Below are 11,229 nucleotides of genomic sequence, written 5' to 3'. Positions count from 1 at the left end.
TGCTAGTTTGCACAGGAAGTCATTTGGTTTGAAATGCGAAAAGAGGTCTGATGGTGAGTGTCTGATAGTTTTAGTAGAATGTTTTATGGACATGGTGATGTGTAGACTCCATTAACCTCCTAAGACCTGGCGTACACATGCGTGGACTCCACATTTTGGGCTGTATAACCATAATACTTAATTCTTAAGACCGAGAGTCCACATATGTGGACATCATTTTTCTCAAAAACTACATCATGTCAAAAGATGATGCTTAGTTTTTATACTTATCAGGTCCCAATAAGCCCAAATAGCAAAGAGAAATTAAAAATGCAAACCAAAAAAGAGTGCGGGTCTTAGGAGGTTAAAGACATTCACCTCATTTCATTTCTGGAACTTCTGTGATGGTTCTGTCGGTGCCTGTGTCTGTTTTATCAAACCCAGTCTGTGGCTGTCTGTGATTAGTAATGCCTGATCGAGTCTTAAGCATTTAATTATGCCTGTGTCTGCTCCTCACCCCCAGTCTTGCCAAAATTGGAGGTATGTCAGGAATATTTCGGATTGCCTCCGCCCCCTGTCGCATTCGGCCAACCGCTGCCCCTCTCCATGGGTGATGTCATCGAGCTGATGCGGGCGGAGGCGGATCTGCAGTGGTGGGAGGTGAGAGGATGTGGGGAGGGGGCGGGGCTTGCAGGAAGGGGCGGGGCTTGCAGATCTGCTGGGTTTGAGTCGTATGCCACTCACAATCAAGAGGCGTATTTTATATTATAAAATGTGTGTTCAGAATATAGAGTGTAATTTCATTTGTGTTTAATTTAATGTGGATTTATTATTTCATTTCTTGTCCTTCAAACCCTTAAAACATATGTGTGTGTGTGTGTGTGTTTGTTTGTGTGTGATTGTGTATTTGTGTGTGTGTGTGCATGTGTGTGTGATTGTGTATTTGTGAGTGTGTGTGTGCGTGTGTGTGTGTGTGTGTGTGTGTGTGTATATGCGTGAATGTGTGCGCATCTGTACCAGGCTGACCTGTCTACAGGTGAGCAGCTCACCTGGTCTGCTGTACTGTTTGAACAGATTTGTATAGTGTGGAAAATTAATCATTCTATAAGCCAGTTGTTGGCAAGAGTCCTCTTACTGCTCAGCCAATCGGAGAGCTGGGATGTCTGGCTTGGGCGGGTGGGTATTTGTATATATTCAAAAGAAATATTTTAAGCTGTTTAGCTTTCCTTGTCCCTTAAAAAATATTTAACCAAAGCAAGCCTTATTATATTTACATATTCATATACAAACAGCAGTAGATGGTCAGGCTCATATGTAAAATTCTGTGGTTATTTTATGAATGATAACTGCTTTAAAATAAGCTGTCAAACTGATGGCAACATCATATCCCAGAACACATCTTTTCCTCCTGTTCTCTGGTTGTTTTAGAATAGAATAGAATAGAATAGAATATAACTTTATTGTCCACCAAAGGCACACAAATAATAGCTTAGAATCTGGTTTGTTCAATTGACTGACATTGTCTTTAATATTTGCAGAGGTAAAAGTGCTAAAATGGCAGTGGTGAAATGATGAATATCTCTGGGTTCAGTTGTATGATTTAGTCTCAGCCTACACCGATAGCTCTGTGAGGTCTATAATCATTGGACGAGGCTGTTACTGCAGGCAAACACAGGACACAGCAATGAATCTGAGACAATCGTCAAGTAAACCGTCTGACAGTGATTGAATTAGCATGTCTGCTTATTTTAGTAGGGTCTGATCACTCACTCCTAGTTGTTATCGCTACTACTAGCAATCAGTATGTCCCAACTCTACTGCAATCACAAAGATTGAGACCGTTTGATGAACAGACATACTGGCATCGGTGTCTCAAACACATATCTTCCAGGGTCATCTCTCAAGTATGTGCTTAGTATTTTAATGTGATGAATGGTGACTAGACGTCCTGACAGTCACCGTCAGGTTAATTAAAAATTCCCATGTATTGGGAGAACTGGAGAGGGGACTGGCAGGGGCTGATTGTAAGGGGGGGGGGGGGGGGGGGGGGGTGAGCGTGTCCTTGGAGCTCTGCCAAAATATTTAATGCAGCTTGTCCTTCACCGCCCTCTGGCTCTAGTACAAAATGTTTTGGGGGGTGTTGGGGGTAGGTGTGTGTGTTATGTGTGTGTTTAGGAGGTGATGGAGGTAGATGTGTTTTGGGGGTAGGTGTGTGTGTTTTGTGTGTGTTTAGGAGGTGATGGGGGTAGATGTGTTTTGGGGGGTGTTGGGGGTAGGTGTGTGTGTGTGTTATGTGTGTGTTATGTGTGTGTTTAGGAGGTGATGGGGGTAATTGTGTTTTGGGGGGTGTTGGGGGTGGGTATGTGTGTGTTTAGGAGGTGATGGAGGTAGATGTGTTTTGGGGGGTGTTGGGGGTAGGTGTGTGTGTGTTTAGGAGGTGATGGAGGTAGATGTGTTTTGGGGGGTGTTGGGGGTAGGTGTATGTGTTATGTGTGTGTTTAGGAGGTGATGGAGGTAGACGGGAGAGAGACTGTGTTTGTGGGAGTTCCTGTGGTTCAGCGAGTCGGGTGCTGAACGCGCTCTCGGCCCGGCTCCCACAGATGCTCAGGCTGCACATCTTGCGGGCGCACAGCACTGCAGAACTGCGAGTCTACTTCCTGTGGCAGCAGGGAGGGGCCTACACAGGACGTGACCTCAGCAACAAGTCTCTGAGGAACTCACAGTTTCAAATGAAAGAGGATAAACAGCTTTCATTTTCATAATGCCAGTGTGACAAGAGAACACAGGCTGCAAAAGTACACGCGTACACAGATGAAACAGAATTACAACATATTTTTAAAAATAACTCATGTTTATGCACCCCCCCCCCCCGCCCCCACCAAAACAGCCTAAAAAGAAGTGGGTCATATCTTTTTTTACTTAATGTTCTTGGGTTTACTCGGCAAAAACTGTCCTCTGCTGGCCAGAGTAGAATATTACAATACAGCTACAATGATACAAAACTGTAATACAAAAACAGCATTGCAGATGTGTCCCTGTGGACTCCATGGTGCAAATGTCAAAGGTCAAAGAAGGGTCACTGATTATCTTTTTCCCTGTCTCTTCCAGGGCCGGAACATGACAGTGGGGGAGACAGGGTGGTTTCCTGCTTCAAAAGTGCGACCCTTCATCCCTGTGAGTGTTATGAAGGGTCATCTGGAGGTCATGAGGGGTCACTTCTGAAGCAGACCTGGGTCAAATACCTAATTATGCCTTCTGGTCCTCAATTGCACCAGGCAAGATCAGGCGAGCACAGAAAAGTATTTGAATCCAGGTCTGATCTGCAGGTCATGAGGGGTCATCTTTGAGTAACCCGTGTTGTTTGTCTGAAAGGGGGCCGTTGTCTGTGTTTAATACCCCTGTATGGACAATAACCACAGACTAAACCAGCAATGATTTAGTGTAGTGGGGAGTACACTGGGTTGGTCTTATTCCCGGCTGTAGCAGGGTCATTGTACCTGTAGCCCAGGCTGTGTGGAAGTGTCCCTGAGCAAGACACCTAACCCCCAAATGCTCCTGACGAGCTGGTTGGCGCCTTGCATGGCAGCCAATTGCCGTTGGTGTGTGAGTGTGTGTTTGAATGGGTGAATGAGAAGCGTCAATTGTACAGCGCTTTGGATAAAGGTGCTATATAAATGCCAACCATTTACCATGTCCAAACTAATTGATTGTAAAAGGAAAAATGCAAGCTGAGGAATTTGCTCCGGATCTGTTTGTTATGCCAGACTTCTCTCTCTCTGTCCACAGAGACCCACTCCAGATCTGACAGCGTTCCACTGGTGGGTTTAACTAACCTAATAAACCTGATATATCCGTACAATTCTGTGTATGTCAGTAATTCAGCGTAGTGACTCAACGTCACTGTCTTATTCATAATAAGAGCACTGACTCACTACTCTATCTGTGTCTTATTCATTATGTGAGCACTGACTCACTGCTCCATCTGTGTCTTATTCATTATGTGAGCACTGACTCACTACTCTATCTGTGTCTTATTCATTATGTGAGCACTGACTCACTGCTCCATCTGTGTCTTATTCATTATCTGAGCACTGACTCACTGCTCCATCTGTGTCTTATTCATAATAAGAGCACTGACTCACTACTCTATCTGTGTCTTATTCATTATCTGAGCACTGACTCACTGCTCCATCTGTGTCTTATTCATTATGTGAGCACTGACTCACTGCTCTATCTGTGTCTTATTCATTATCTGAGCACTGACTCACTGCTCCATCTGTGTCTTATTCATTATGTGAGCACTGACTCACTGCTCTATCTGTGTCTTATTCATTATCTGAGCACTGACTCACTGCTCCATCTGTGTCTTATTCATTATGTGAGCACTGACTCACTGCTCTATCTGTGTCTTATTCATTATCTGAGCACTGACTCACTGTTCTGTATCTTATTCATTATAAAAGCACTGACTCCCTGTTCTGTATCTTATTCATTATAAAAGCACTGACTCCCTGTTCTGTATCTTATTCATTATAAAAGCACTGACTCCCTGTTCTGTGTCCGGCAGGTTTGCGGGGACCTTGGATCGAGCAGCTGCCAAGAACCTGCTTCAGACTCGCTCGGATGGAACGTACCTGGTCAGGCAGAAGGATGCTGGCGAGTTTGCAGTCAGCATCAAGTGAGTGTCAGTGAGATGGGGCTGTGATCATACCTGAGATACCTCTTATACCTATAGAACCACAAACCGTGATACCTCCTGTCCGTCTGTGAGTCCTGTGATTTCCACCAGATAGCCTTGATCAAGAACCTGCTTACCTTTGAATATAAATGTAGGCCTAAATGTTCTGACTGAATTTGAGCTGCCCTATTTTTTATTGTTGTCTTTTATTTTTTAATTCATTTTAATTTTCCTTCTTGTAACATTTAGCTTTTGACTGTTTTGACAGAAGGATAGGACTAAACACCAGTGTGTTTAGTCCTCTCTCTCTCTCTCTCTCTCTCTCTCTCTCTCTCTCTCGCACACACACACACACACACACACACATACATACACAGTGTGTAAATACACAAGTCTCAGATGTTCACCTTCACCACTTTGATTGGCAGCCTTCACTGAGGTTCTATCCCTACCCTTCAGGTTCAAGATGGAGATCAAACACATCAAGATAACATCTTCAGAGGGGCTTTTTCGCATCAACGAGAAGAAGGCCTTCAAAGGGTTAATCGTACGTAACAAAAATTGTCCCCGACTGTACACAGATTGACACTTACCATTCAATCTTGACCTCAATCTAACCCCTAAGTGAGCCTGTTGCATCATGGTACAATGTAGTACAAATCCCTTCTGCTGTTGTGGACAATGTGGCACAGTTAACTGAAAGTCTGTTGCACTGTGGGTAATGCAGTGCATTCGCTCATACCCAGTGCATTCACTCATCATAAGTGCAATTTTTTAGGATTTTTCTTTTTTTTGGGGGGGTTAGACAAGAGGGATAGGGATATCAGAAAGGGCGGCAGGGGAAATCAGGAGGGAGGACTAAGGACTAAGTTTGAAAAGGTGTGTTTTTAGTCTGCGTCGAAATAGGGGGAGGGATTCTGCTGTTCTGACAGTGGTAGGCAAGTCATTCCACCACTGAGGAACCAGAACGGAAAACAGGTGTGAATGTACAGCTTGACTGCCAGGTGCTCGTAGAGAGGGAACCACAAGGCCACCAGAGCTGGCAGACCGGAGTGGTCTAGCTGGGGAGTAAGGAGTGATCAAGGATTGTATGTAAGGTGGGGCAGTCCCCTTAGCAGCCTGAAATGCCAACACTAGGGCCTTGAATCGGATGCGTGCGGCAATAGGAAGCCAGTGGAGGCCAATGAGAAGCGGGGTGACATGAGCCGACCTGGGCTGACTGGTGATCAGGCGGGCTGCAGCATTTTGGACCAGCTGGAGGGGCTTGATGGCACACGCTGGGAGACCGGCTAGGAGGGAGTTGCAGTAATCCAGGCGGGAAATGATGAGCGCCTGGACTAGGAGCTGGGTGGCTTTCTCCGCCAGGAGATGACGGATATAGCGTATATTGTTCTGGCAGTGGAGGATACTTGTGGTGCCAGGGTGAGGCAGTTATCAAGAGTCACCCCAAGATTCTTTGCCGTATGGGAGGAGGAATCTACAATGTCCTCAACAGTCAGTGAGAGGTCGATTGACGGAGAGAACTTAGCAGGGATGTAGAGAAGCTCAGTTTTGGCAAGGTTAAGCTTTAGGTGGTGGGAACTCATCCACGCAGAGATATCAGCCAAGCAGGCAGAGATCTGTGTGGTGACCTGGGTATCGGGGGGGAAGGAAATAAAGAGTTGGGTGTCATCGGCATAAGAGTGATAAGAAAAGCCATAGGAAGAGATAACAGAACCAAGAGACATGGCGTATAGCGAGAAGGGGAGAGGACCAAGAACTGAGCCCTGCGGGACTCCAGTTTGTAGGGGGTGAGGGTCAGAGACTGAGCCCCTCCAAGTCACCTGGTAAGAGCGACCAGAGAGGTAGGAGGAAAACCAAGCGAGTGCAGATCCTGTGACATCCATCCCAGACAGCGATGAGAGCAGAATCTCATCGAAGGCGGCCGACAGGTCGAAGAAGATGAGCACAGAGGAGAGGGATTTGGCTTTAGCAGAGTGGAGTGCCTCAGTGACCGCAAGCAGGGCGGTCTCAGTGGAGTGGCCACTCTTGAAGCCGGACTGGTTGGGGTCATGGAGATTGTTGTGAAGAAGATAAGTGGACAGTTGGGAGAAGACCGCCTGTTCCAGAGTCTTGGTGAGAAAGGGAAGAAGAGAGACAGGCCGGTAGTTGCTCAGAGCAGAGGGGTCAAGAGTAGGGTTTTTGAGCAGGGGAGTGACTCTGGCCCTCTTCAGGGAAGAGGGCATGGTGCCGGAAGAGAGGGAGGTGTTGATTAGAGAGGAGAGAAAAGGGAGAATGTCATTAGATATAGATTGTAGAAGGGGAGAGGGGATGGAGTCAAGAGGACAGGTGGTCCAATGTTTCAATGTGTCAGAGTCAGAGAGGGGAGAAAAGGAGGCTTGGGAGTTGGGGAAGGTAGGAGGGTCAGCAGGGGGAGAGGGTTGGGAGAAGGAATTGCGAATTCCAAAGAAGGAGACAAAGTCATCATGTGTGAGTTGCATTGTGGGTCATGAAGTATAGTTAGTCCCGCCCATGAACTCTGTTCATTGGCTCTCACAGGACCTTGTGGAGTTCTATCAAACAAACACCCTGAAGGAGTACTTCAAAGACCTGGACACACCGCTACAGTTCCCCTTTAAGGAGCCAGAGCAGGGTGCCAGCCCCCCCTCTCCTGGTAAGACCCCCCCCCCCCCCGTACTTTAATATAACACCAGAACCTCCTGTCATACACCAGAGCCTCCTGTGGTTAAGAAGCAGAGAGGATGGATTGGGATTGCAGGAGTTGAATATCTGGTTAGCCTAATTAATCTGTGGCACTTCCTGTAAGATCATGTGACACCTGTGACATCAGCAGTAAAAGACTAACTTGATTGGTGGGGAGACATTATGTGTGATTACTCCTCCCCTGCAGCAGGGGGCAGCGTGCGCTACACCGGCACGGCCAGGGCGCGGTACGACTTCTCGGCTCGGGATCGCACCGAGCTGTCCCTGCGTGAGGGCGACACGGTGAAGATCATCTCCAAGAAGTCCACCAATGGCTGGCTGAAGGGAGAGGTGTATGGCAGGGTGAGAGACCTTCACTACTTACACTAATCCCTCTCTCTCTCCCTCTCTTTGTCTCTCATCGTCTTCTCTCAGTTTTGGGTTCCAAATGTTCAGCGAATTTTTGAAAAGCCGACAAAAATAGTCTCACTTTGTGCATGTCCTTCAACTACTGTTATGTGAAAGTTCTGAAGAGGACGCAACAAAATGCATAATCGAAAGTGCGCCAGCTGCCCTTCTACGGGAGTGGAAACATTTAGGTCCCTGTCATGTGAACATTTATTTGAAAAATCTGTTTCCATCACGCTTCATCACATCTTATCTTTATTGATGCACCTACTTTTCCCATCTTGGCCAAGTGTAACTTTTTATTGGCGATATTGAAGTTTTTTTTTTCTATTTAGGTGTTTCCACTCAGGTTTACTTAAGATAAGAGTGAACTCAGGTTCACTCTTATCCAAAGTGACTGACATCATGTCAGTAGTGTAGTGGTTAAGGTACATGACTGGGACCTGTAGTGTAGTGGTTAAGGTACATGACTGGGACCCACAAGGTTCGATCCCCAGTGTAGCCACAATAAGATCCGCACAGCCGTTGGGCCCTTGAGCAAGGCCCTTAACCCTGCATTGCTCCAGGGAAGGATTGTCTCCTGCTTAGTCTAATCAACTGTACATCCCACTGGATAAGATTGTCTGCCAAATGCCATTAATGTAATGTAATATGTCCATTTCATATAGCTGGACAAATACTAAAGCAATCAGATTCTTGAAGGAGCAGTGTCCTTACAGGGGAATCGAACCCGCAACCTTCCGGTTATGAGCCCAGTTCTCTAACCACCATGCTGCTCTCCTCCCCCTCTCCCCCCTGCAGGTGGGCCTGTTCCCAGCCAACTATGTAGAGGAGGAGCATTCAGACTACTGCTGACACTGTGAGACCAGAGGGAGCACCTCCCCCGTGACCTGTACTGTCCCATCCCCACACACCCCCAACTCAACACCCTGTGTGTGTGTGTGTGTGTGTGCATTTCTCCTGCCTGCACCTCACCCTGTCTGTGCCCTGCCCCTCTCCACCCGACTGCAGACAACCCGGCCCAGGACACCTCACTGTGCTGCAGTTACATTTGTTTATTAATATTAATATTAAAGTCATGTTTCTGTGTACATTTCTACACAGTAAAATAATGATGGGTAAATCTGAGTAAAGATGTTCATATTCATTTCAAAGGGACCAAAGTTCACTATCAGTGTTGAGTTTATACATAAAATACACCATCAGAAATCTCTACTGTTCACCCCATTCTACACACATATAACTACTGTTCCCCATGCTACACAAACATATCTATTGTTCACCATATTCTACACAAACATCTCTAATCTCCATCCTGCTCACCCTGTGCTATACGGAAATGTCTACTGTGCTGCACACACATTTCTATTGAGAATTAATTACTTAATCTAACTTAATCTTTGGACTATGAGAGGAAACCGGAGTGCATGGACTCAGGGAGAACATGCACATTCCTCACCGAGATGCCCGGGCAAAATAACTAAAATAAAGCCATCACAGAGGCTGATGGGGAAAAAAGTATCCTTTCCTTCACTTGTCTCCTCCTCCTATTCAAAAGTATGGGGGGAGTAGACGAGTGGAGGAAAGGAGGATGTGTTTTCCTCCTGTGACTCCTGATGCCTCGCTGTGTTCATAAGCATTAGTGGGATAGGCCTCGTTTTGTGGCGTGAATAAGAGGCTATGAAAACGATGAATAAAGATCAGTTTAACAAACGGATTAGTCTAGTCCAGAATCATTCCAAACGTTATTTTCTTTCAGAAAATTGTTTATGTGGAACGAGTGCCCATGTCACTTCAAAAATGTTTCTCCAAACTCACTATTGCTATGAGTGCCCCCTTAAAACAAGAGATTGAATAAGGAGTGGACTATTTTTTAAGCCTGTACCATCATAAGCCTGTACGCTTTGATGTAACCGCTTCAATGTCAAGAGTCATATTGGCAGTAATGTTCTGAGTACAAAGATATCTTATCCCTTACTTTGGCTCAATGCTGTTTTAAGGTGGTTTATGGTACTATTGTGCAGCAGTGAGTAGATTTTATGGAATCAGTTACAGGCAGTGATTACACTGGGAGTATTCAGATGAAGAGCAGGCAGTATGGTTTTATGTGTGTGTGTGTGTGTGTGAGTGTGTGTTTGTGTGTGTGTGTGTGTGTGTGTGTGGGGCTGAAGAATAATATGTATATTTTTTTTATTGAATGAATGGTCCAAAGGCACATAGTGTGGGACATGTTGTCACCCTATTTGACTGATCGAGAGTGCTATAGTTTTAGGGTGGGCTGGTGCGAACCAACCAGAGCCAGGGATTGGCTCACAGTCAATCGGCATCCCTTTCTCTCTCTCTCTCTCTCTCTCTCTCTCTCTCTCTCTCTCTCTCTCTCTCTCTCTCTCTCTCTCTCCACTCCATGTCCCTATGTTCAGCACATTTTTATTCCACATCTGATCCATGTGTCTATTAATGTCTTGAATATAAAACCTGATGAATTAAAAACACAAAAATCTCTGTTTTTGACTCATTGACTTTAAGGGGATGCTCACTCTCTATTTTTTACTTTGCTACAAAAAAAAAAGGTGAATTCTCATGCTGCTTAACAGATTACAATTACAATTACAATTACAATGAACTACAGCTGCACCTATGGATACAATTACGGAATGTAGAATTCTGAGTCATTCACACCCTACTTGCAAAACTGTAGATTAGCTCTTGTTAGGTCTTGTTAAATAACTTGTTGATGTTCCTGACCCAGCAATATACTTCTGTACATTTTGGCTGCTGAATTTAAAAACACATTGAATTTAATATTTTCCAATGCCCAATATTCAATTCTTAAAAATGCATTATTATTATTTTTTTTCAGTTAATAAAGTTAATTCAGTTTCTAAAACAGCAAATAGTCTACGTTCTAAAAACAATGCGCTAGTCTTCTGGGCAAATCCATCAAAAGGATTTTTAGAAAATATTTAACTGGTACATTAACATTATGGAAATATATATGTATAAATATAAATAATAAATATAAATAAATATTATAGTATTAATAAATTATAGATTTTTATCCAAGAGGCCTCTAATACTTTTCATGTGGCTCCCACAAATAAGTGCCACTTAAACGTCATCACAAATAATGGAATTGCCCAACACACAAACTGGCCTTCAGTATGAAAGTTTTCTTTGAGATTACAGTAAATTTTACAAGAGAAACAGAATTTTTCCAGCATATTTTTTATTTATGTAATTTTTAAATTTCAAAAATTTTTTAAAAGTAAAGGCAGACTGCCACGTGCAGTGCCTCACTTGGATGTGTGTGAAGTCGGAGCTTTTGACTTCCCTACGTGACTCCTACAAATGGGCCTTGAGCTTGTTTGGAGGTTCTTAGCAGGGAGTGCAGCTACACGTACACCTTTTCTCTTCTACCGGGGATGGACGGCCACTTCCACCGAGCGCGGAGCTTCGGGAGGGACCCACGTGGAGCGGTGAGG

At 44.9% G+C, this 11,229-nt stretch overlaps 1 protein-coding gene across 2 annotated transcripts in view; it reads left to right on the top strand.

Moving 5' to 3' along the window:
- Positions 1-9,724, top strand: part of LOC133117776 (proto-oncogene vav-like) — a 43,020-nt gene extending 33,296 nt beyond the window's left edge. Inside the window, exons 20-27 of one of the 2 annotated variants that reach the window (XM_061227329.1) lie at positions 503-519; positions 3,088-3,153; positions 3,766-3,797; positions 4,547-4,657; positions 5,117-5,204; positions 7,196-7,310; positions 7,548-7,702; positions 8,549-9,724. In XM_061227329.1, coding sequence (XP_061083313.1) covers positions 503-519; positions 3,088-3,153; positions 3,766-3,797; positions 4,547-4,657; positions 5,117-5,204; positions 7,196-7,310; positions 7,548-7,702; positions 8,549-8,602 — 638 coding nt within the window. In that variant the 3' untranslated portion in view covers positions 8,603-9,724. Of the gene's footprint in view, positions 1-502; positions 640-3,087; positions 3,154-3,765; positions 3,798-4,546; positions 4,658-5,116; positions 5,205-7,195; positions 7,311-7,547; positions 7,703-8,548 lie in introns of both variants that reach the window. The other variant, XM_061227328.1, reaches the window with a different exon arrangement.
- The last annotated feature ends 1,505 nt before the right edge of the window (positions 9,725-11,229 follow it).

This window comes from Conger conger, chromosome 2 (assembly GCF_963514075.1).
Source record: "Conger conger chromosome 2, fConCon1.1, whole genome shotgun sequence".
Taxonomy (NCBI): domain Eukaryota; kingdom Metazoa; phylum Chordata; class Actinopteri; order Anguilliformes; family Congridae; genus Conger; species Conger conger.
This window is presented reverse-complemented; position numbering and strand designations above follow the sequence as displayed.